The 26,772-nt window shown below is 52.1% G+C and overlaps 1 protein-coding gene across 1 annotated transcript in view; it reads right to left on the reverse strand.

Annotated features, from left to right (window-relative positions):
• Positions 1-26,772, reverse strand: part of LOC140394090 (myosin-16-like) — a 123,241-nt gene that overhangs the window by 68,853 nt on the left and 27,616 nt on the right. Inside the window, exons 9-11 of the mRNA XM_072480928.1 lie at positions 10,099-10,202; positions 4,360-4,498; positions 2,186-2,304 (exon numbers count right to left, since the gene is read on the reverse strand). Of these exons, the coding sequence (XP_072337029.1) occupies positions 2,186-2,304; positions 4,360-4,498; positions 10,099-10,202 (362 nt within the window). The remainder of the gene's footprint in view (positions 1-2,185; positions 2,305-4,359; positions 4,499-10,098; positions 10,203-26,772) is intronic.

The following is a 26,772-nucleotide window of genomic DNA, read 5'->3' on the forward strand; positions in this document are numbered from 1 at the left end:
GTGGGAGGGTAAAGATCCAGTGGTCATGGTCCACTTTGGTACCAACGACATAGGTAGAACAAGGAGAGAGGTCCTGCTGAAGGAATATGAGCAGCCAGGGGCTAAATTAAAAAGCAGAACCAAAAAGATAATAATCTCCGGACTACTACCTGAACCACATGTTAATTGGCTCAGGGTCAATAAGATTAAAGAGGTAAATGCGAGGTTCTAAGATTGGTGTGGGTGAAATGGGTTCAAGTTCATGGGACATTAGCACCAATACTGGGGAAGGATGGGGCGATCTTCACCTGAATCATGCTGTGACCAGAGTCCTGGCGAATCGCACAACTAAGGCTGTAGAAAGGGCTTGAAACGAAATAGTGGGGGGTAGGTTCAGTTGTATGGATAATTAGGAAAAAGGGGGGCAGTCAACGCAGGACTGAGGGTGCTGTACCTAAATGCGCGCAGTATACGAAACAAGGTAAATGAACTTGTAGCACACATTGATATTAACAGGTACGATGTGGGCATCACAGAGACGTGGCTGCTAGGGAATCAGGGCTGAGATCATATCCAAGGATATGTGACCTATCGCAAGGACAGGCAGATGTGCAGAGGGGGCGGAGTTGCATTGTTAGTAAGGCATGAAATTAGATAGATTGCAAGAAGTGATATCGGGTCGGAAGGCCTCAAAACTGTCTGGGTGGAATTAACGAATCGCAAAGGAAAAAAAACCCCGATGGGCTCCCAAGGAGTTGTCAGAATGTGGGGCAGAAAATAAATCAGGAGTTAGGAAAGCATATATGAAAGGCAATATTACATAATCATGGGGGACTTAAATAAGCAGGTGTACTGGGAAAATAAAGATGGTAGCGGATCCCAAGAAAATAAATCTGTGGAATGTCTAGAGATGGTTTTTTGAAGCAGCTTGTGACAGTGCCCACTAGGGAACAGGCAATTCTGGAGTTGGTGATGTGTAATGAGGCAGACTTGATTAGAGAACTTAAGGTGAAGGAACCCTTCAGGCCAGTGACCACAATATGACAGAATTTACCTGCAGCTTGGGAGGGAGAAGCTGGAATCAGATAGAACGATATTATGATTGAATAAAGGTAACTACAAAGACATGAGGGAGAAGCTGGCAAGAGTTGATTGGAAGGGGAGCCTAGCAGGGAAGATGGTGGAACAGCAATGGCAGGAGTTTTTGGGGGTTATTCAGGAAGCACAACAGAAATTCATCCCAAGGAGAAGGAAACATGCTGAGGGGAGGCCAAAGCAACTGTGGAAGTTAAATTTGCGCCCAGTGTGTATTTCTTGGTTTATTTTGGGCTAAATTAGCTTAGCTTCGATGGGGAAGCAATATGCTCACACAATAGGTCTCAATGACCCTGACCTGAAAAGGGATAAAGTAGCTTGATGCCCAGTCTTGCCAGTTGTGAGGACACAAGCTGTGATAAGACCATAAGACATAGGAACAGAATTAGACCATTCAGCCCATCGAGTCTGCTCCGCCATTCAATCATGGCTGATGTGTTTCTCATCTCCATTCTCCTCCCCATAAATAACAGTCATATCGCCTGCGAGTGGGCTGAGCAGAAAAAGTATTTCTTCTCATTGTGACCCTCCTGGTCCAGAGCATTTGAAAGTATGGCTGCTGTGTGGGTTCCCCAGTGGCTCAGCTGGTGAGGCCTTCATGCAACTGACCATTGTGGAACAAATGATCCCGGGGTTCATTTCCCAGACTGTCCTGAAATCCTCAATTTTTGAAAAGGTTGTTCCAGTTTGGTTCATCACGTTTGGGGCGAAGAAAGGGAAAATCCGCTATGGTTCCTGCTCCTGGTTGACCTCCAGTGACACCTGCTGGCAAGTGGATACCTATGAACTCTGGGCGAGGGCAGGCCAGACTTGTTTCCTATGCTCCCTGTGGCCAAATACTTGGCTCACACTTACAGCCTTGGCTCACACAGGAAGAACAGTCATTCTATCATCAAAGTGCTGGAGAGTGCTTAGGGTCTGTAAACTGTAACACAACAGGAGTTAAAATGCTTCGGAGAGGAGGACATGGGAAAGTGGGCCCTAAGTAAACTAAACGTGGATGGAAGTTGATTGCAGTTAATTTCATATTTTTTTAATGGATAGTTCTTCTAAATAGCAAAAGAGATTGAATAATATCGAGATGAAAGTGAAATTAAATATTAATGCTTACCTGATCCATAGTCTGGCTCTTCTGCACAAATTCATTGCCGACCTTTACTCTTGGCCTGGTGATGCCCTTCTGTAACTCGCCCGAATTGATAGTCATCAAGTGGGCGACCTTGTCAGCCACTGGAAAGAGGAGAAGTTGGATTGAGAACTCCATGATAAAGAGTTATAAATACTAGAAGCAGTAAAGCTTTATTTGTATGGTTTGAATTAGCAACAGTGCGCACTTCCATATTTAAGCTATTTTGATGCCACGGGCGAAATTCTCCCCCAACGGCGGGATGCCCGCCGACTGGCGCCAAAGCCGGCGCAAATCAGACGGGCATCGCGCCGGCAAAAAGGTGCGGAAGTCTCCGCATCTTTGGCGGCCTAGCCCCAACATTGAGGGGCTAGGCCGACGCCGGAGGGATTTCCGCCCCGCCAGCTGGCGGAAATGGCGTTTGTTGCCCCGCCAGCTGGCGCGGAAATGCGGCGCATGCGCGGGAGCGTCAGCGGCCGCTGTCAGTTTCCCCGCGCATGCGCGGGAGCGTCAGCGGCCGCCGAAAGTTTCCCGCGCATGCGCAGTGGGGAGAGTCTCTTCTGCCTCCGCCATGGTGGAGGCCGTAGCGGAGGCGGAAGGGAAAGAGTGCCCCCACGGCACAGGCCCGCACGCGGATCGGTGGGCCCCGATCGCGGGCCAGGCCACCGTGGGGGCACCCCCCGGGGTCAGATCGCCCCGCGCCCCCCCCCAGGACCCCGGAGCCCGCCCACGCTGCCTGGTCCCGCCGGTAAATACCAGGTTTGATTTACGTCGGCGGGACAGGCAATTCCTGGGCGGGACTTCGGCCCATCCGGGCCGGAGAATCCAGCGGGGGGTCCCGCCAACCGGCGCGGCTGGATTCCCGCCCCCGCCCAATCTCCGGGAGCGGAGACTTCGGCGGGGGCGGGGGCGGGATTCACGGCGGCCAACGGCCATTCTCCGACCCGGCGGGGGGTCGGAGAATGACGCCCCACATCTCTGTGTTCAGACGGATAAAGTGAGCCCTGAAGGCGATGTTCACACGTTACTATTTGCTGTGTAGCTTTGTGTCAGGCTTGAAGCAACGGCCACGTACCCAATGGGACACATCAAAAAGAACCTCTATTAACAGATAATAATGATTCATTCAGAACTGGGACTGGATAAATCACGGCCGGGATTCTCCGACTCCGCGCCGGGTCGGAGAATCCCTGGGGGGGGATGCGAGAATCGCGCCCCGCCGCCGGCTTCCCAATTCTCCCCCACCGGTTCTCGGGCGCCCGCGGGATTCCCGCTGCGCCAGTCAGGGGCCGTTGAAAGCGCCCCCCCCCCGGCGATTCTCCGGGCCCCGACCGGCCAAGTGGCCACCGAGTTCGGCCGAGTCCCGCCGACGTGGGTTACTCAGGTCCCATACGGCGGGACCTGCAAGGTGTGTCTGCGGGGGCCGTCCTGGAAGGGGGGGGGGGGATCCGACGCCAGGGGGGAGGCCCCCCCGGTGGCCTGGTCCGTGATCGGGGCCTACCGATTTGCGGGCGGGCTGGTTCCGTGGGGGCCTATGTTCCTCCGCGCCAGGTCCCTGTTGGCCTCCGCCATATTCCCCGATGGCAAACGCGGAGAATGGAATCCCCGCGCATGCATGGAATCACGCCGGCCGTTCCACGCATGCGCGAACTCGTGCTGCTGTTCCGTGCCGGCTGGAGCTATGGGGAGCACTCCGGTACCGACCTAGCCCCCTAGGAAGGGGAGCATTCCCCATTATCAGGGACCATTGACGCCGGAGTGGTTGCCGCCACTTTTCAAGCCGGCGTGGGGACATAACCCCATTATTGGAGAATCCCTCCCCATGTGTCAGCTGTATATGACAGCAAACTGTATAAAAACTGTATTAACCAACGAGGTTGCAGAGAAGCTGGAGTAAATTTAACTTCAGGTCATGGTGTAATATTGAATCACAAATCCATTTTATGGCATGTATTGTGGCACAGTGGGTCGTGTCTCTACCACTAGGCTAGACACTCTGGGTTCAAGTCCCACTTCAGGACATGTTTTTTTTCAATGTCACTGTTCAGCTTGTTAGAATGAATGAATTGCAATAACTCAGTCTTTTTATTCTACATTTGATGCTTCCTCCGTTATACCGCGCGTGATTGGAAATTTGAAACTGAAATTAGGAAATATACCTTCAGGAGTGTCAACTTCTGCCTGTTCCTCTCTAGGTTTCTGTTTGAACTTCATGTTACCAAAATGCATAATTGCCCCGGTCAATTTGTAGATACCGAGCTTTTCGTCAGCGGTGAAGCCCAGTACATCAAAGGCAACCTAGTGATTAAACATTCATTGTGGTTTTACTTAATTATCTTATGTGTTGTTTAAAGAAAAGAAAGAAGTCTCGAAACAAATCAAAATTCTGTTCTCAAGTGTATGCTCTCCTGCGCTGATTCCATTCTGGTTCCAGCTGCAGGAGGCACAACATCTTGTGCAATAAAGCCTCGATTGTTTCACCATTCCCGTCTCGTGGTAATTGACGGTATACCAAGTTGTGACCTTCAGAAGTTTTAGACCTAAAATCTGAGCTAAAATGATTCATACTTTGCCAAGTTAAAATGGACTCGAGCAATGGAGTCTTAATTATGAAACCTAATCCTTGCCCAGTTTCTTCTCTGGCTCTCATTAAATTTGTAGGGCAAGCTCTCAGTGAGCTCTTTGCTACCAAGAGGAAGCCGGGCCCACAGTTGAGTAAGGTATGATACAGCCACATTCCTTTGTAGCATTGGGAAAGGGAGTGACATTCTTCAAAGGAGACATAGATCGGCAAGGACTGCAGCAATCTAGGCATCGGAAATGACAACAGAACACAGGAGACGTCGGCGAAAGTGACGTAACGGAAAGCCAAAGTTGTGATGTGAGTGGGTGAACCAAAAGACAGGGCCTGTGACCCTGAGTGAGAGGAAATGAATGCCTCCACTAAATTCCATTGTTGAATCTGAATAATTCCCCTGCCAGTTGCTCTTGGGGGATGGAAATCCAGGGCGCACCACAGTTCAGCCAATCACCAGCAATTCAATCCAACTCTAATTAATAACATTAGTTAATCACTGTACGGACATTCGGCCTGACACAACCAAATCTCTTGACTCATCAGTGGCCTTTCCTCCAGCTCTGCAGCCCGAGTGGGCAATGCTTCAACTGATTGGAGCACTGATCATATGGTCTGTCGACCATGCCGATATTTCCATCAGTTGGCTCCAGCAACGCCGTGTCAGGATTTTCTGTGGCTGGGGGAGTAGGTTCTTGACGTAGGGAGGGTCAAGTGGAATCTGGACATAGGCTGTGATTTGCTGGCAGACGGTCCCTGACATAGGGAATGTCAGGCCGTACCCTAGCCCAGATTGCGATTAGCTGGTGGATGGCCATGATCGCCGTTGCCGGGATCTGATGTGTTCCCAGAATGCTTTAATAGGGCTCTGGGAGATTGAGGCCGATTCCAGTGGACTCCCGGTGGCCATTCCAGAAGGATTGGCAACCCTAATGGCACATCTAGCCCTGTCGACCTGCAAAGTCCTTACCACATCTGGGAACTTGTGCCAAAATTCGGCGAGCTGTTGAGCTACAGCCTGACGTAGACATACTTATGGCAACTCACCAAGGCTACTTTGACAGCATCTTCAAAACCCTCTGACCTCTATCACCTTGAAGGACGAGGGCAGCAGATGCATGAGCACACTACCAGCTGCAAGATCCCTTCCAAGTCACTCACCATCCTGTCTTGGAAACATATCACCGTTCCTTCACTATCGCTAGGTTTAAATCCTGGAACTCTCTCCCTAACAGCACTGCGGGTGTACCTACACCACATGGCTGCAGCGGTTCAAGAAGGCAGCTCACCACTATCTTCTCAAGGGCAGTTAGGGATGGGCAATAAATTCTGGCCTCGCCAATGATGTCCACATCCTATGAAGACTGAAGGTGTCAGAATTTATCTAGGACGTCACACCTCAGTATGGAGGCTGAGGAGTCCACTCCAAGCCATCACTAGCGACTTGGTTAATTGCCACCATTGCTGGGCCCGGAGCTGCTGCTCTGCACTGGGAGGACCGGGAGTTGCTGCTCTGCACTGGGAGGACCATTGGACCTGCACTGGGAGGATCTGGGAGCTGGTGCTCTGCACTGGGAGGTCCGGGAGTTGCTGCTCTGCACTGGAAAGACCCGAGAGTTGCTGCTCTGCACTGGGAGGACCATTGGAACTGCACTGGGAGGACCCTGGGGCTGCTGCTCTGCATAGGGAGGACCTGGGAGTCGCTGCTCTGCACTGGGAGGACCTGGGAACTGCACCGGGAGGACCCGGCAGCAGCTCCGAGGTCTTCCCAGCGCAGAGCAGCAGCTCGCGGGTCCATCCACTGCAAGGCAACAGTTGTGGGAAAGGAAGCCGTGCCTTTTTAACGGTACCAGCTGCCATAAAGCGGTGAATTTAACCATCCACTTTGAGAAGCCAGTGACTGAGGTGTTAGGGTGGTTGGGAGGCATGGATGCAGGTGGTTGGGTGGTCAGGGGAGGGAGGGGATTGGTTCAGAGGGATTGGATGTGGGCGTTGGGTGGTCAGGTGATTAGGAGGTCATTGGGTAGTCAGGGTGGGGGTCAGGTAGTTGGGAGGTCATTGATTAGTCAGGTTGAGTGGTCAGACAGGAGTTGAGTAGTCAGGGAGTCACGATGTTGAGGGGGCTGGGTGTGGGGGTTGGGTGGTTGGGGGAACTGAGTGGTCAGATGGAGGTGGTTCAGGTGGTTGGGGTAATGGGGGGGTCAAGTGGTCAGGTGATTGGAGTTCGGGAGGATAGCTGACTGGTCAGAAGAGTTGTCCAGTGGGGAGGGAGGAAGTTGGGAGGGTATTTGGGTTCAGGGATGTAGCTGGGGTGTTTGGAAGATCGTCAGGGGGCTCAGAATGGTAGTTGGAGGGTGTGGAGGTGTTCGAAAGGTGTTGGGTGGCCAAGGGATGGGTAGATGATTGGGGGGGGGTGGGGTGTTGTCAGGGAGCTCAGTAGATGAGTTACCCAGGGGTTAGAATTTGTCTAATTCTAACTTTTCCTCAGTAACTATTTGGAGCTACCCGAAGTCTGGGTGGGATTCTCCGGCCGCGCCCACATGGCGACCCGAAATTCCTGCCCGAGGTCAATGGACCTCGACATGGTCTGCGTTCCACCCGTAACGAACTTGTGGCGGACGGGGCGAGAAAATCCAGGGGCGGGATTCTCCGACCCCCGCTGGATCGGAGAATCGCCGGGAGGCGACGTGAATCCCGACCCGCCGCTCCGACGCCGGCTGCCGAATTCTCCGTCGCCGGTTTTTAGGCGGGGGCGGGGATCGCGCTGCGCCGGTCGGGGGCCGTTGGCAGTGGCCCCCCTGGCGATTCGATGGGCCGAGCGGCCGCCCGTTTTCGGCCAGTTCCGCTAGTGTGGGTTAGGCCAGGTCTGTATCAGCCGGACCTGGCACTGAGGGCGGCCTGCGGAGTCCTCGGAGGGGGCGCGGGGGGACCCGGCCCTGGGTGGGGGGCCCCCACGGTGGCCTGGCCCACGATCGGGGCCAACCGATCTGCAGGCGGGCCTGTGCTGTTGTGGCACTCGTTCCCTCCGCGCCGGCCTGTGTAAAGCTCCAACATGGCCGGCGTGGAGATGAAACCTCCAGTGCATGCGCAGGAAACACGCCAGCGGTTCTGGGAACACGCTGGCGCTCCTGCGCATGCGCCAACTTGCGCCAGCCGGCAGGAGGCCCTTCGGCGCCAGTTGGCGCGGCGCCAACCACTCCAGCGCCGGCCTAGCCCCCGAAGGTGCGAGGGATTCCGCACCTTCCGGGTGGCCCGATGCTGGAGTGGTTCACGCCACTCCTTGGCGCCTGTACAGCCTGCCCGTCGAATACCGGAGAAGCCCGGCCCAGATCTCTGCCTTTAAATGGGAGTTTCAGATGGATCCCAGGCAAGGTAATTACCCATTGAAAGTTTAAACGTCCTGGGAAATTTCTGTGCTGTCCCCCCTGAACCACAGATGTGTAAAGTGCAACCCACCTTTATTCCCCCCACTGGCGAAAGTAGTGGGTGCTGGGTTCAGGGGTGGGAATTCTGGGGCATCATTCTCCGCCGGCGGGAGTCTCCGTTTTGCCGGCGCCTGGGGGTTTCCCGACGGCGTGGGGCTGCCCCACAATGGGAAACCCCATCGACCAGCCGGTGTTACGGAGACTCCCGCCGGCCGGTCGGAGCAGAAATGTGGCGGGGCGGGTAGGAGAATTTCGCCCCTGAAATCAGGGACGGGATTCTCCGACCCACCCCGCCGGGTCGGAGAATCACCGGGGGGCGGCGCAAATCCCGCCCGCCGCCGGCTGCCGTATTCTCAGGCGCCGGTCTTTGGGCGGGGGCAGGGATCACGTCGTGCCGGTCGGGGGCCGTTGGCAGCGCCCCCCCCCCGGCAATTCACCGGGCTCCGATGGGCCGAGCGGCCGTCGGTTTCTCGCCAGTCCCGTCGGCGTGGATTGGACAATTCCCACATGGCAGGACCTGGCTGGTAGGCCGGCTGATGCGGTCCTCGGGGGGGCGCTGGGGGGATCCGGCCCCGGGGGCCCACCGATCTGCGGGCGGGCCTGTGCCATGGGGGCACTCTTTCCTTCTGCGCCAGCCACTGTAGGGCTCCGCCATGGCCGGCGCGGAGCAGACACCCCCCTGCGAATGCGCTAGAATACGCCGGCCGGTCTGCGCATGTGCGGAACCATGCCGGCAATTCTGCGCATGCGCTAACTCGCGTCGGCCCTCTGGCGCTTGTTGGCATGGCACCAACCCCTCCGGCGTCGGCCTAGCCCCCGGAAGTGTGGAGGATTCTGCAACTTCTGGTCGACCCGATGCTGGAGTGGTTCGCGCTGCTTTTTACGCTGCCATCAGGCCATTGCGGGGATTCGGGAGAATCCCGACCCAGGGCTCTGGTGCCATTTTGAATAAATCAGAGATCCTTTCTATCTCTGCAAAAATTCCAGCCAATGTAAGTGCAATGGGATGTTGGAGTACATTAAGCAAATATATAAATGCAATATTGTTGTAACATCGGATCAACTGTCATCCGTTCACAAATGTTTTTTTTAAATTTAGAGTAGTCAATTTCTTTTTCTTTTCCAATTAAGGGGCAATTTAGCGAGGCCAATCCACCTAACCAGCGCATCTTTCGGTTGTGGGGGTGAAACCCACGGAGAATGTGCAAACTCCACACAGCCAATGACCCAGGGCTGGAATTCTAGCCCGGGTCCTCAGTTCCGCAGTCCACTAATGTTATTGATAAATGACAGCAAAAGTATAAATTGGAGAAACCACCTATTTAGAACACAATGCAGCTATGTTATTGGTGAATGTTCTGCATTGCTTTTGTCCACAAGTACAGTTACTGCATCACCGAATGTCATTCGAGCGGCACGGTAGCACTGTGGTTAGCACTGCGGCCTCACAGCACCAGGGACCCGGGTTCGATGCTGGCCTTGGGTGACTGTTCGGAGTTTTGTTTGCAGATTCTTCCTGTGTCTGCAGGGGTTTCCTCCGGGTGCTCCGGTTTCTTCCCGCAGTCAAAAGATGTGCAGGTTAGGTGGATTGGCCATGATCAATTCGCGGGGTTGCGGGGACAGGGTGAGGGAGTGGGCCAAGGTAGAGTGCTCTTTTGGATGGTCAGTGCAGAATGGCCTCCTGCACTGTAGACATTGTGTGGATCAGATTCAGCAAGTGGGACTTGTGACTTTGAAAATGCTGACTGCTTCTATGGCCTCGTAATGTTTCGATGAACACTGCCAACATTTCCTGTGAAATACTTGTGTATTTTCTCCAATTAACAACAATTAATTTGAGGTAAAGTTTTCCACAAAGGGGAATCGCCCTTGTTTTAAGTTAATGTTAAAATACTTACATCAGTGAGTTCCAACTCTTCACCATCATCCATATGGTCTACTTTGATGACACCTTGACATACCCAGAAGTATTGATTCGGATCATTCACCAATAACAGCGCTTCTGATGAGGAAAACAAGAAAACTGTGAACTCCTCATCTCCATCTCCTTTAATCTTTACAATTAATGCTTAAGGATACCTCTTTATCTCCAACTAATGAAAAAGAAAGAAGAGAAGACTTGCATTTATGCAACACCTTTCACAACTTCAGAATACTATAAAGTTCTCCCTGCATTTGTGTGGGTTTCCTCCGGGTGCTCCAGTTTCCTCCCACAAGTCCCGAAAGACGTGCTGTTAGGTAATTTGGACATTCTGAATTCTCCCTCCGTGTACCCGAACAGGCGCTGGAATGTGGCAACTAGGGGCTTTTCACAGTAACTTCATTACAGTGTTAATATAAGCCCACTTGTGACAATAAAGATTATTATTATTAAGTACTTTACAGCCTTTACACCCAATGAAGTCGTCTTGAAATGTGATCACTGTTTTAATGTGGGAATTGTAGCAACTAATATTCTCACAGCAAGGTCTTACAAATATCAATGTGATAATGACCAGATAATCTATTCTAGTGTGCTGGTTTCGGGATGAATGTTGGCCAGGTCACCAGCCTTCCCTAAATGGAGCAATTGGATCTTTTATCTCCACCTGAGAGGATAGGCGGGAACTCGGTTTCGCACCTAATCCATAAGGTGGCACCTCTGACAATGCAGCCCTCCCTCAGCACCGCACTGAACTGTCAGCCCAGATCATGTACAAATAGTTTGCTAATGGGGTTTGAACCTCCAACCTAGAAGGGAGAGTGCCTCTCAATAAGCCACTGCGGTGAAGGAAACAAACTTTTTGGTGGTCCCTATACAAACCTGCAACAGGAAGTACATTAGTAACAATGCTAGCCGAATAATTATCAATTATCCTTCAACTGAGTAAGGCTCACCCTTCATTCATCAATGGTTGGGGCACCGCTAGAGTCTTGTGTTTAATTCTGGGCAGCACACTTTAGAAAGGACGTGAAGTTTTGGAGAGGGTTCAGAGGAGATTCACCGGAACACAACCAGGGATGGAATTCACTACCCCAGAGTAGGTGGATTCCAGGACATGAAGTAAATTTAAGGAAGAGATAGACAGATTTTTAATTCGCAATGGGTTGAAGGGTTATGGAGGACAGGCAGGAAAGTGGATTTGAGGCTGAGAGGAGATCAGCCATGATCGTATTGTATGGGGACGCAGGCTCGAGAGGCTGAATTACCTGCTCATAAATCTAATGAGGGGCTCCCGTTAAGTGGAGAGGATAGAACATCTGGAATTATTCTCCGATGATTAGAGAAGAATGAGGGAGCTGTAATGTGGGGCGGGATTCTCCGCGAACCGGCGGGTGGGCCACTCTGGCGCCGAGGAGTGGCGTGAACCACTCCGGCGTCGGGCCGCCCCGAAGGTTCGGAATCCTCCGCACCTTCAGGGGCTAGGCAGGCGCCGGAGTGGTTTGCGCCCCGCCGGCCGGCGCAGAACGGGCTTGGCGCCACGCCAACCGGCACCGAAGGGCCTCCGCCGGCCGGCACGAGTTGGCGCATGCACTGGAGTGCCCGCGTGTGCTGGTGTCATCCCAGCGCATGCGCAGGGGGGTCCATTTCCACGCCGGCCATCGCGGACTGTTAAAGCGGCTGGCGCGGAGGAAAAGAGTGCCCCCACGGCACAGGCCCGCCCGCGGATGGGTGGGCCCCGTTCGCGGGCCAGGCCACCATGGGGGCACTCCCCGGGGCCAGATCCCCCCGTGTCCCCTCGAGGACCCCGGACGCCGCCCTCAGAGCCTGGCCCCGCCGGTAAGAACCTGTCATAACATACGCCGGCGGGACCGGCCGGAATGGGCGACCACTCGGCCCATCGCGGGCCGGAGAATCGCCGGGGGGCCGCTGCCAGTGGCCGCCGACCGGCGCGGCACAATTCCTGCCCCGCCAAATCCCCGGCGCTGGAGAATTCGGCAGCCGGCGGGGGCGGGATTCACGCCGCCCCCCCCCGGCGATTCTCAGACCCGACAGGGGATCGGAGAATCCTGCCCATGGTGTTCAAAATTATGAGCGATTTTGATGGAATTGGTAAGAAGAAACTGTTTCCACTTGTGGGTGGGTCAGGAACCAGAGGAGACAGATTTAAGATGATTGGCATAAAACACCGGGGAGGGATGGAGGTGGGGGACAAAAAGAGAAGTGAGTTGTTATGCTCCTAAATGCGTTGCCTGGAAGGGTGATGGGAACAGATTCAGTGGCACCCAGCTGGTGGCCTCCCCACTCTGCAGGGGTTTAGCAGCCTGGTAAAATGGTCATTTCAATATTTAAATTGGCAGCTGGGAAGCCGGTCCCATCATTGGTTCAGATGCTCTAATGGCCCCATTGCATCATTAGCTCCCTGTAAATTTACCAGCCCTCCCATGCCATGATCCCACCTCCCAGAGGCTGGTGAAGCTCTCGCCAGTGCATGGCAGGGAGTGTATTCCATTACCTCCCTCAGGGTAACTATTGAATTAATAGGGAGGCTTGCAAAAGTGCTGGGCATTGGGTAGACTTGTGCCATTGGTCGGTTCTTTTTGAATCATAAAATCTAATATTTGCCCAATATATTTGAACATAGAGATTTTGTACAGTGGATAGTGCAATGATATAATTCCCTCATGCTTACATGTGCTTATTACTCATAATGGCCCATCTGCTGGCTTTACAAAGCAAGAAGAGCCAAATAATCTCAGACAAGCAGCCAAAGAGGAACAGTCAGCAGAACATGAATCACCAGACACAACACGTGCCTCAGTTAGGACCAGGTGAGAGGGGTGAACTGGCGCCCCAGTATTCACCACCCTCGGATTGGTCAGAACAAAGATGTTGTTTCTTTCTCATGAGGTTATGCCTTTTCAGAATCATAGAATGTCTCCAGTCAGAAGGAGCCCATTCGGCCCATCGAGTCTGCACCCCCTCTGAAAGAGCACCCTACCTAGGCCCATTCCCCCGCCCTATCCCTATAGCCCTGAACACTAAGGGGCAATTTAATGTGGCAATTCATCTAACCTGCACATGTTTGGACTGCGGGAGGAAACTGGAGCACCCGGAGGAAACCCACGCATACATGGGGAGGTCATACAAACTCCACACGGACAATCACCTGAGGCCGAAATTGAACCCCAGTCCCTGGCACTATGAGGCAGCAGTGCTGACCACTGTGCCACTGTACTGCCCATATCGGAACGTATTTATCTATGTTGTGAGCAGTAAGGAGCCAATCAAGCTAGCTTTTCTTGAATCAAAGAAACAGCAAGTTTATTAACCACTAAACACGAGAAAAATAATAAAAATATGGTGTTGAGCAGTCATTTGGGCACACACACATATACACATACACACATGTATTACACACACACAGGCACTCATATACATACACACTCATATACATACATAGACACATATATACACACACACTCATACATACATACACACACATATACATACACACATACATACAAACACGCACACTCATACATACACACACTCATACATACACACACTCACACATACACACACTCATACATACACACACTCATACATACATACATACAAACTCATATGCAAACACGCACACTCATACATGCATGCACACTCATAAACATACACACATTTACTCATATACATACACATACACACACTAATATACATACACACATATATATACTTGCACACACTCATATACACTCATATACGTACACACAAACACTCATATGCATACATACACACACATTCACATACAAACTAGTGGAGGTTGAATCCAATAAAAAGATGTCAAAGAACATACAATTAATTGTCTTTGAGACGTAAATTTGAAATGCTACAGCAGATTTAGGCTAGCTGGTTTATTGGATGCAATCAGATATAGAAGATGTAGCAAGTATTACAGGGGACGGGATTCTCTGAACCTCCGCGCCGGAACCGTGCCCGGCACGGGGGTGGAGAATAGCCGTTCACGCCGGAAATCCGGCGCGGCGGCACTTCCGTGATTTTCCGCGGACCCGCCAGTCACGCGTGGAAGAGGCACCAGTGGCGATTCTTTGCGGTCGACTGGCCGAACACCTGCCGGCGTGGTTTACATCTGGTACCACACAGCGGGAGCTCGGACCTGTGGCCGCGGTGGCGGTCCCAGGGTGAATCTGACTCCGGGGGGTGGGGGCCCTCAGCGATGACCAGGCCCGCAATCGGGGGCCACCGATCGGCGGGCCATTGCGATCTGTGGGGGACCTACCTTACTCTGTGTGGGCCCGCTGTGTGGCTCCTCCATGTCGGCGGCGCCCGCGCCGAGGTCGGCCGCCGTGCGCATGTGCGGACACGCTTGCGGCCGCCGTGCACATGTGCGGCCGCGCGGTCTGGACAGCAGGGCCCCGCCAGCAGCCAGAGTTGTGGGATGCAAGCCGGGGTCCTGTTAGCCTCCTGGAAAACGGAGAATCACCCCGGACGTCCGGAGTGATTCTCACCCGTTTTTCGGCGGGTGTGGGGCCTTAGCCCCCAAAAGGGAGAAACCCGGCCAAGATGTTTGTTCACTGGTAGGTTTCCGAGGTAGCGTGGCCCCTTTAAATGGGCAGGGATCACAGACCACGTGACTGGCTCAGGGTGCTGTAGACTAAAGACCTGTTGTATGATGTTCTGTGCCTGTTTCCATTCAGCCCATCGAGTCTGCACCGACCCTCTGAAAGAGTACTCTATCTAGGCCCACTCCCCTGCTCTATCCTCATAACCCCACCTAACCTGCACATCTTTAGACTGTGGGAGGAAACCGGAGCACCCAGAGGAAACCCACGCAGACACATGGATAACGTGCAAACTCCACACAGACCGGGGCCCAAAGCCGGAATTGAAGCCGGGTCCCTGGCGCTGTGAGGTAGCAGTGCTAACCACTGTGCCAGGCTTTGCCAGCTTGCTGAGCACTGAGTTTGGGACCGCGCTCAGCAACATGTTGTGCGACCGGCTGGTTTGTGGGATCAATAACCTCAATATCCAGAAGAAACGTCAGCGAGAGACCACAATTATGTTGGAAAAAGCAATCAAGGTAGCTCAGTGCACCAAAAAAAGGCACCACTGAGCTTCAAAGCATGGCTGAAGGGGAGTATGGGGCGATATGCAGCAGGATCAACGGGCACTGCTCCAAGTCAGACACAGCCCTTGGGACAGGACGGGAGCTCAAGGAGCTGGAAGGAATCAGGGCATCAAACTGAATGCGAGGTGGACGTTGCAGGGGGCCCATACCTAGGAGACCTGCCATGTTCAGGATGTTGTGTGCTTCCATTGCAACCAATTCCTTAAGAGTAAATCAGGTTAAAGTCCAACAGCTTTGTTTCGAATCACTAGCTTTCGGAGCGCTGCTCCTTCCTCAGGAGCAACGCTCCGAAAGCTAGTGTTTGAAACAAACCTGTTGGACTTTAACCTGGTGTTGTAAGACTTCTTACTGTGCTCACCCTAGTCCAACGCCGGCATCTCTACATTAAGAGTAAATGGCAGACCCCTTAAAATGGAAGTCATCTCCGGGGCTTTGGTGACAGTAGGGAGTGAACAGACCTTCCAATGTCTACATGCAGGAACACAGTCTTTAAGCTTAACGAGTATTACAGCCAAACGTTCGACATACATAGGGGAGATTTTGAAGATCCTCAGAACAGCCAGTACCCTAGCGGCCTACAAAGGGCAGTTAGCCAATCTGTCTTTGGTAGTCATTCAAGGACATCGACCCAGTCTATTGGGAAGAGACTGGTTGTAGAATATTAGGTTCGACTGGCTGGAGATCTCAAAATATCTGCGCGTCCTCCAAGATGTCTTGAGGAAATATGAAGACGTCTTCCAAGAATTAAGTGTTGAAAAGCCAAGATATATGTCAATCCAGATTTGACACCCAAGTTCATTAGAGCCACGCCAGTGCCATACGCATTGCCCCAGAAGGTTGAAGCAAAGCTCAAGAAATTGAACGAGCTGGATATAATCAAGCCAGTTCAGTTTTCAGAGTGGGTGGCGTGATAATTCCTGTCCTTAAAATCTGATCAGTCAATAAGGATTTGTGGGGCCTAAAGGATGATCATAAACCAGGTTGCCCAGGTCGATTGGTATCCGATGCCCCGAATTGAAGACATCTATGCCAAGCTGGCGGGGGTCCTTATGAAAGGGGCTTTGTGATGCTGTGGTCCACCTAAGATACGATAAATGTACCTTCCAGGCCTCTGACGTTACATACCTAGGATTATGCGCCAATGCAACAGGGTTGCACTCTTTGGAAGAAAAGGTCACTGCCATACGAGATATTGCTGCACTCAAAAATGCCAACGGGTGTAAGTCCTTCCTTGGTTTGGTCAATTACTGTGGAAGGTTTATTTTAAATCTAGCCACAACATAGGCCCCATTGCATTTACTATAAGGAAGAATAAACAGTGGCAATGGAGGGATCATCAAAAAGAAATCTTACAAGTTGTGAAGCAAGCATTGCAGTCATCCTTGGTGCATTTTGATCCAGGAAAACCAATAGTGCTGACGTGTGACACACCCTACAAAATGGGAGATGGTTCGGACCGTCCTATTGCCTTTGTCTCATGGACCCTTTCAGAAGCAGAACAATATTAGGAGCAGATTCAGAAGAAGGGCTTAGCGGGTTATATTTGGTGTGAAGAAATTCCACCAGTATGTATATGGTTGACAGTTCAACATCATGACTGACAACAAGCCATTGTTGGTCCTGTTAAGGGAAGATAAGCCAGTACTGCCCATAGCCTCAACAAGGGTGCAGTATTTTGCCCTGCTGTCGGCGGCTTACAACTATGCTTTTCAGCACCAGCCTGGAACACAAGTTGATAATGTGGATGCGTTAAGCCGCCTGCCCCTACCCAAGAGCACTCCCCCACCATCAGTACCCCAGGAGATTATTCTAGCACTAAACTTCCGAGACACTCTGCCAGTGTCTGCAGGGCTGGACCCAAAGAAACCCTTTATTCTTTCAAAGGTCAAACAAATGTTACAGTCTGGCTGGCGATACGAGAAGTCTGAACTGTTCAGGACCTTCTTCACTCGTCACGATTTTAAATTTAGAGTACCCAATTTTTTTCCAATTAAGGGGCAGTTTAGTGTGGCCCACCTACCTGATCAGCCAATAAGCATTTGTGGGGACTAAAGGATGATCAACCACACAACTTTTTGGGTTGTGAGGGTGAAACCCACGCAGACACGGGAAGAACGTGCAAACTCGACACAGACAGTAACCTGGGGTCGGGATCGAATCCGGGTCCTCAGAGCCATAGGCAGCAGGGTTAACCACTGCGCCATTAGTTGACATAGTGGGCAGTATGGTGGCGCAGTGGTTAGCACCGCTGCCTCACGGCGTCGAGGTCCCAGGTTCAATCCCGGCCCTGGGTCACCGTCCGTGTGGAGTTTGCACATTCTCCCCGTGTTTGCGTGGGTTTTGCCCCCACAACCCAAAGATGTGCAGGGTAGGTGGATTGGCCACGCTAAATTGCTCCTTAATTGGAATAGACAAATTGGGTACTTTAAATTTATTTTTAAAAATGTTAGTTGACATGTGAAGATGGCGTGATTCTCTGGGGATCATGGGTGGTCTGCCCACCTCTGGCGAGGAGGCCTGTCCTTCAAGAGTTACATAGCGCACACTCAGGACAGACAAAGATGAAGCTGTTGGCACGGAGTTACATCTAGTGGCCAGGAATAGGCCATTGAAGAGCTCGTACAATAATGCCACCCTTGTGAAAAATCCAACGCCTTCTGCCACACTTGACCCTCAGAAATGGCCAGATCGCCTGTGGACCAAGGTCTACGTGGATTATGAGGGCCCATTTTTGGGCAAGATGTTTTGTGTGCCATTAGACGGCCACTCTAAGTAATTATCAGTCCAGGGGATAGGGACCTCTAACTCAGCAATCACAATAGAGGCTTTACGCCTTGCGTTTGCCATTCATGGGTTTCCCGAGACATTTGTTTTGGACAATGGCACCCCCTTCACCGGTAATGATTTCCAGCTTTTTGAATGGCATACGACACAGGAGAGACATCGCCTATCACCCAGCGTCGGACTGTTTGGCTAAGCAAGCCAACAAACTTTCAAGAACACTATGAAAAAGCAGTCAGATAAACCATTTAGCCAGAAGTTGCCTAATTTTCTGATGTTGTACAACTCAACCATAGGGGTCACTCCAGCTGAGTTGGCACACTGGGCTAAATCGCTGGCTTTTAAAGCAGACCAAGGCAGGCCAGCAGAACGGTTCAATTCCCGTACCAGCCCCCCCGAACAGGCGCCGGAATGTGGCGACGAGGGGCTTTTCACAGTAACTTCATTGAAGCCTACTCGTGACAATAAGCGATTTTCATTTCATTTCATTTCATGGGTCGTCGGTTGAGAGACCTTGTATTGCCAAATTTGGCAGGGAGGGTGGAGGCATGTCAGGCCTCCCAGAAGAGTCAGCGGTAACAGGAGAGAGAACACAGGTCTTTCCGGATGGGAGACCCGGTTTTGGTATGACATTTCACTGCATATTAACCTTGGTTAGAAGGACGGGTTGTGGTCCAGCCAGGCCCGCTATCTTATGTGGTTGATGTTAATGGGAAGACCGTTGAAAAGCACCTCGACCACTTGAGGAGTCGAGGGGAGGTGACACCCGCCAGGGTGGAGTCAACAAGTTGAGTCAGCACCATGAATACTCCTGTAACTCGGTCCAGTCAAAGGGAGCCAGGGACACCCACACCTGTTCAACCAACTGCGTCTGTTGAGGCCGGTGAGACTAGTTCACCTATTGTTGACGTGGCAGTGCCTGGGGTAGCATCGGTTGTGGACCACCAAATCCCCCAAAGGAGTGCCGAGTCTGTGGCTGGGCTTCGGAGGTCTGGGAGAAAGCGGAAGGCTCTGAACTGACTAACGCTTTGATGGACTATCTTTTCTCAGTTGTCCCTGTTAACAATTTTGACTTTTGTACATATTTATGAGGAAGCATTTTAAGGGACTTAAGAGGGGAGACATTGGTAGTGTGGCCCCTTTAAGGGGCTCCACTGACCATGTGACTGGCTCGAGGCCAATTGCGCAGGAGCACCAAAGACCAGCCAATGGGGCATTTGAGCAAGGCTCTGGGAGAAGGACACAGGCAATGTGGACCAGGGAGCTGAAGAGTAAAGACCTCTGTATATTGTTCTGTGCCTGTTATCGTACTGACTTTGCCTTTCATCAATAAACCCCTTTTGTCTCGAGTCCATCAGTTTCTGATAGAATTGGCTTCTCGAACCAGGCAACATACTCATTCCAAAGGAGAGGGAGGGAGAGAGAACAGTCCTCAGCCTGTTTCCTCTGCTAAAGACATTCTTGACACCATCTGTGTCATTTGCAATCACTCTATAGTGGATGGGCAGCCATGTCTTGAAATTACTTAACCCATTTTGTATTCCCAATTGGCTGGCGCTGAAGTTAATGTGAATCCCGACCCGCCCGAAAAACATTGCGGGAGAATACGGCAGCTGGTGTCGGGGCGTAGAGGCGGGATTCCCGCCGCTCCCCGGGGATTCTCCGGCCTGGTGGTGGGTCGGAGAATCCCGCCCTTGGTCTTTTCCGCCAGGAAAACTGGCGTCAAAAGGCCACAGATTTACCGTCTTGCAGGGGGCTAGCAGGCAGCTGTCGTGGAGCTCGCAGCTCCAGCTGCCGATACGGCCCCTCCGCACTTCCGGGTCAGAGGTCACGCATGCGCAGCCTCCAGTGGCCATGCCATGCTCCATGGTGGACTCAGCACTCGGATCTGGACCACCAAAATAGTGCCCCCGATCAGCCGCTCGCCCGACCCGCACACATAGCCCCCAGTCCCGAATGAGACCCCCCCCTACCTTCCGATCGGCCTTCCCCCGACTGTGGCGGCCACGGATTGAATACCCAGCCGCCTCGTGAGTTTCCCGAACGGCAGGACCACATTAGAAACACGCCATCGGGCATTCGGCCAGTCAGAGATGGAGAATAGCGGGGCGGGCCTCAGGCAATGGCCTGAGGCAGTGGATACTTGGCGGGAGTACGCCGCTTTTGGGGGGGGGCGGAGAATAGCAGAATCGGTGCCGGTCCCGATTTCGTGCGGGAAAACGGATTCTCCACGCCGTCGCCGAACACGATTTCAGCATCGGGTGCTGAGAATCCAGCCACATATTTTCAAAAATAAAGAGGCACAGACACAATATAACAATGTACACGAAGAAGCACATGGAAAATAGGAGACAATGGGGAGAAGAAGGGCGGTCAATGAGGTGTGAGCAGATGTGGGACTGATCCAGCATCTTGCTTGCCCCATCTAATTTGAGTCAGGATACAGATATTAACGGATCTGGTGCGGGATTCTCCTCTACCTGGCGGGGCTGTACCGGCGCCGAGGAGTAGCGTGAAGAACTCCGGCATCGGGCCGGCTGGATGGTGTGGAATCCTCCGCACCTTCAGGGGCTAGGCCGGCGGGGTTGCTCCGAGCCAGCCGGCCATGGCGGAGGTTGACAGCAGCCGGCATGGAGGGAAAGAGTGCCACCACGGCACAGGCCCACCCGCGGATCGGTGGGCCCCGATTGTGGTCCAGGCCACCGTGGGGGCAGCCCCGGGGCCAGATCCCCCCCGCGCCCCCTGAGGACTCTGCAGGCTGCCCGCAGAGCCAGGTCCCGCTGGTACGGACCTAGTTTAATTTACGCCGGTGGGACCGGACGAAAACGGGCGGCCGGTCGGCCCATCGTGGGGCGGAGAATCGCCAAGGGGGCCACTGCCAATGGCCCCCGACCGCAGTGACGCGATTCCCGGCCCCGCCGAAAAAACGGCGCCGGAGAATTTGGCAGCATCCGTTGGAGCGGCGGGGCGGGATTCACGCCGCCCCCGGTGATTCTCCGACCCGGCGGGAGGGTCGGAGAATCCCGCCCCAGATTTCCAACTCTTGGTCCATATAGAATTATAACTTTGCTTTGTAATCTACACACATTGACAGACCCACACCAAACACGCACAAACACTATACACACATACACCCACACAAACAATCACTATACACACACACCCACACAAACAATCACTATACACACACACACCCACACAAACAATCACTATACACACACACACCCACATAAACAATCACTATACACACAAACACACGCACACACATCCCCACACACACAAACAAACCACACACACCACACTCACAAACACCAAACACACATGTGGGCGGGATTCTCCGACCCCCCGCCGGAGATTTGGCGGGGGCAGGAATCGCGGCGCAGCGGTCAGCGGGACCCCCCCCCCCCCCGGCGATTCTCCGACCCGCGATGGGCCGAAGTCTCGCTCGTTCTATGCAGGTCCCGCCGGCGTAAATTGGAGTAGGTCCCTTACCAGCGGGACCTGGCGGCGTGGGCAGGCTCCGGGGTCCTGGGGGGGGGCGTGGGCGATCTGGCCCTGGTGGGTGCCCCCACGGTGCCCTGGCCCGCGATCGGGGGCCCACCGCTCCACGGGCAGGCCTGCGCCGTGGGGGCACTCTATTCATACGCGCCGGCCGTGTAAGCCTCCGTGATGTCCGATGCGTAGGTGAACCCCCCCCTGCGCATGCACGGGGATGACGTCAGCAGCCGCTGACGCTCCCGCGCATATGCGGACCTGCGCCGGCCGGCGGAGTCCCTTTGGCCCCGGCTGCCGTGGCGCCAAAGGACTTCCACGCCGGCCGGAGGGGCGCCAACCACTCCGGGGCGGGCCTAGCCCCTGAAGGTGCGGAGGATTCCGTACCTTTGAGGCGACCCGACGCCGGTGTGGTTCACACCACTCGGTCCCGCCAGGACCCTCCCGCCCCGCTGGGTACAGGAGAATCCCACCCACAGATACCAAACACACACACACACCAGTTGAAGGTGAATTCAAGATATTGAACCAAACAGTCATGAGCATTTTCAGTTAGCTTGCTAACGAAACACTTCTGAAGTCCAGGAGCGAGGCATTCAGAAAACTCCTAGGGGTTCTTTGTGTTCTGGGCAGACATCTCGATGGAAATAGCAGCATCCGTGGGAAAACACATAGCAACCTGACCTTCATGTCAGCTACACCTCACAGCACTGAATTAGTGGGTGCAGGTGTGTTTCCTAAAGAAATTAACCAACAGAAACTCCAGTAAATCCATTGAATCGATGCGCGTTCAAGTAAGTCAAGGTCTAAATAATGAGCCTTTAACCTAATGTTTTCTTTGGCTAATTTTTGCCTAATTCTATTCCCCTGAAGCTCCTGGCATAAATTTAATGTATTAAAGGCATTTTAAACAAGCTGTTATTGTTCCAATATCCCTCTCCTGCAGCCGATTGCTTAGATTGTCATGTGAGAGTACCTTTAAGAAATGGGTGTTTTTTATAGAATAACTATAGTGGGTGTACCTTTAAGAAATGGGTGTTTATTACTGCAGTGATGTCAGAGTGTGGGTGGAGCTGGGCTGTCTGTCAGCTTTTAGTTTCACTTTGAGAAAAAGCTTGGGTGTGTCTGTGTTTTTTTGGTTTCATTTCAGTGTTGGAGCTGCAGCCAGCCAGAGAAGGTGTAATGTTGTTCTCTCTGCCATGTAAAGACTATCTCTTGATCATTTGGTGAATTCAGAGTGATAACTGTTCTCAGTAGTGAATTTAGACCTGATGTGCTTCTGTTAAAAGGTTTCTTTTATGTCATATGGATGTTAAAAGGAAAGTAAGGATTACTTAGTGTTGCATTCTTTGGGGGTTGTATTTGAATTGATGGTTGCTAAGGTGTTCACTGTATGCTTTAAAAAGATTAACTTGAGTTCATAGAATAAACATTGTTTTGCTTTAAAAAGTACTGTTAGATATCTGCTGCACCACGCCTGTAGAGTGGGCCGTGTGCTCCCCATACCACAATGTAGTAAAAGTTGTGGGTCAGGTGAACTCTATGATACACTTTGGGGTTCTCTATACTCTGGCCCATAGTAAGATTTACACTGGTATTTCCACAGATTGGGGAACATTGAGGAATGAGTCACGTGAAGGAAGTTCACAATGCAAGTGAACCAATGAAATGCATTAAACAAATACTAACGGTGGGATTTCCCCACTGCGCCCCCACCTCCCGCAGCATGTTTTCTGGCGGTGCAGGCACCTCACCATTTGCTGGCAGAGGGATCTTCCGGCCCCGCCAATGTCAATGATGTTTTGTGTTGTTCGGCGGATGCACTGCGAGGGATCGCCGTCGGCGGGACAAAGAGACCGTGCCGGTGGAAAGGGCAGAGAAATTCAGCCCTGTATGGAAGCAACTGAATCCAAACATAATAAGGCAGACAGCATCCTAGCCTTTGCTAATTAGGGGTGCAAAGTATAAAAGCAATGACGTTTTGTTAAATTTGCAAAAACCATTGGTTTGGCCCCAACTGGAGTTTTACATCCAGTTCCAAGGGCCACACCGGGAAAGATGTGTCGGCACTAGAACGAGTGCAGAAAAGAATTGACAGGATTGCTTCCGGGGATGTGGAACTTATACTACGTAGATAGATTGACGGAGTTAGGACTGTTTTCCTTGGAGAAAAGGAGGTTTGATAGAGGCATTCAAAATCATGAGGGTTCCAGACATAGGAGATAGGGAGAAATGTCCCTTTGGTGGAAGGATCAAGAACCAGAGGGCACAGGTTTAAGGTAATTAGGAGGTCTTCCAGTTGTGGCATGTAGGTGGAGCTCGCATGTTTGGTGGCTCCTGCCAGAGTCGTCATTTTTAGGCCCTTTACACCCAGTTTGGGGGAGAATTCTTTGGTGGGAAACCATGGGAAGGTCTGAGACATTTATAGAATGTCAAAAACCGGAAAAATATTTACGGTAATTGGCAAAGGAAGCAATGGCGACCTGAGGAAAAATCTTCTGAAGCAGCGTGTGGTTAGGATCCGGAATACACTGCCTAAGAGTATGATGGAGGCAGATTCAGTAAAGGCTTCCAAGATGGAATTGGATTGTTATTTGAAAAGGAAGAATGTGCAAGACCATGGAGAGAAGGCAGGGGAGTGGCACTATGCAGAGAGCTCTTACAGAGAACTAGTACGGACACGATGGGCCGAATGGCCTCCTTCCATACCGTAACAATTCTGTGACAAAATGATTACATTTTGTATATATAATGCAAAGAAAATATCAGTTGTCCACCTGCCTGCGTGCATCTTTTTATTTACATCACTGCCGATTTGTTTCAACTGTGACTACCAACACAAAATATTTTATAACAATGCTTATTTAAATGTCTCAGCAGCTTAAAAGCAAACATATTTGCTTCATAACCCAAAGTTTGCCACCTTAAGTCTGATGAAACCCTAAGACAAATATAAACAGTCACCTGTTGTATCAGGACGTTAGGTGGGTTCTGGTCTTTTATGTAGGATAAGTTGACACTATGGGTGGAATTCTCCCATCAGGGACTAAGTCTCGCGGCGGGGATGGGGGTGGAGAGCAGAGAGACACCGTGGCATATCTTCCATCCCTGGTGAAATTAATTATGTGTCCTGGGGTTTTGCACCATCATCTGTGGTGGGGCAGGTTTGATGGTGCGTGTTCCACCATCATACCTGGATGCCATGTTTAAAAGCCACCTGCCATGACTGACCCACCATTGAAGAAATAAGATGGGTCTCTGGAACACGCTGAAGCTGGAAGATGGACCTCCTCGAAGACATTGATGCTGGAAGATCAGCCTGATAGATGCTCTTTCCACCCACTGCTGTGATGTTCCAGGGTTCAGGGTCTTTGACAGAATCCACCTTGAATTACGGAGGCAGACCCAGGCCTTCTTCAGGTAAGTCTCCATTGGTCAGATGTGTTTTGGACTGCAGTGTTTTACTGCTGGCATTGTGAAGAATTAGACGGGCGTGGGGGTGGGGGGGGGGGGGGGGGGGGGGGGGGATTTTGGTTGGATCTTCATTTTGATGCCAATCGGTTACACACCGGCCTTCAGCTTAATTCTTGATCTGCCTAGGCAGGCACCATCCGAAGATCCCGCTGTAAATTTACGCTGGTGTGAAAGTGATTTTTAGGCCTCCACTCCTGCCTACGATTGAACCCGCCGGTGGGAGAATGAGAGAGTTCCATCCTATGGCTGGGATTTTGGAACCCGTCACTGGCGGGACGGAAGCCTCAATGAATCAACTGAAGGTCTATTGACTTTTGGCGGGAATATCCATTCCCACCAGGGACAGGAATGGAAAATTCCGGCTGATTTCTCATGCTTGGCTCCAGTTTTTGAAAAATGGTATAATGGGTGCAATCCAATTGCTATGCTGCACCTCAAAGTCAGCTCACTGCGGTGCAGCGTGGCCAATAAAAGTAGGGATCTACCCAGCTCGAAAGATCTAAAGTGACCTTGTACGACATGGCAATGTAAATACCACCCATTGTTGGAGGGATCACATTTTGGCAAATCAGTGTATTAAAGTGAGACAGCTAGTCTCACTTGAATTTGCACATTCCCGAGAGAGGCTTTGGGATTCATCTCCTTCGCCTTGGAGACCTTGGGCGAGCGCAGTTCAATATTAGTCTCCACAAACAGGAACCAGATGGAACAACATTCATGGGGGTCTCCCAGAGGATCAGAGGCCACCAGCTGCATGCTCTTGGGCAGAGTGGTGCCCAGGAACTGGTGTCACCTGGGCACCTTGGCAGTGCCAGCCGGGCACCCTGGCAGTGTCAGAGGGCAACCTGGCAGTGCCAATTGGATGCCAGCCTGTCACTGCCAAGGTGCCAAGGTGGCATTGCCAGCTGGCATGGGCACTGCCAGGGTGGCAGGCCAGCACTGCCAAGGTGTGCCAGCTGGCATTTTTTTGCATGCACGCGATCGGGCCGGGGTGCCCTGCGTGGGTGTTGGGGGTGCTGGGGAAGCGGGGGGGGGATTGCAGAGGGGGGAGTGCCGGGGGGGGGGGGTGCGGGCATAATCCGTTCGGGCTGGGGGGGGGTCAGGGGCAACTTTGGGTGCCTTGGAGATTAGGATGCCATTTAAAAATGATATCCCTACCTCTCGCTGCACTGGGGAGTTCCGGTGAGTGGAGCTCCTCAGTGTACAGAACGGGGCTATGTGTGGCCTCAACTGCTCGTTCCCCAGTGAGGCCCATTATACAATGCAAGTCACGTTGTATAGCCATGTGTTCCTTGGCGCTGCAAGCGCCGAGTAGCACGCGACTAAACGCGCTCGCTGTGGGACTTTGTTCCCAATTAGTTGAATCACGCCCACTGTTAATAGTGTTAAGAGGTTTACACAGCTTTGACTGCCCCTTCACTTAGCTGGAAGAGACAAATAGATGAGTGTTGATATAATAAAAGTTAGTTCACCTGGATTTTTACTTTAGAACCACAAAACTACAACTCACGATCTTAAGAAAACTATGTGGGGTATTTCCGATTGACCAGATGGTCTATTCCTAGTGTCTCATTTCTGTATTTTCATTGATAAACTATGCTTATGGTCAAATGCAGCACGGTAGCTTGGGTCACTGTCTGTGCGGAGTCTGCACGTCTCCCTGTGTCTGCGTGAGTTTCCTCCGGGTGCTCCAGTTTCCTCCCACAAGTCCCAAAAGACGTGCTGTTAGGTGAATTGGACATTCTGAATTCTCCCTCT

Source organism: Scyliorhinus torazame, chromosome 17, assembly GCF_047496885.1.
Source record: "Scyliorhinus torazame isolate Kashiwa2021f chromosome 17, sScyTor2.1, whole genome shotgun sequence".
Lineage (NCBI taxonomy): Eukaryota > Metazoa > Chordata > Chondrichthyes > Carcharhiniformes > Scyliorhinidae > Scyliorhinus > Scyliorhinus torazame.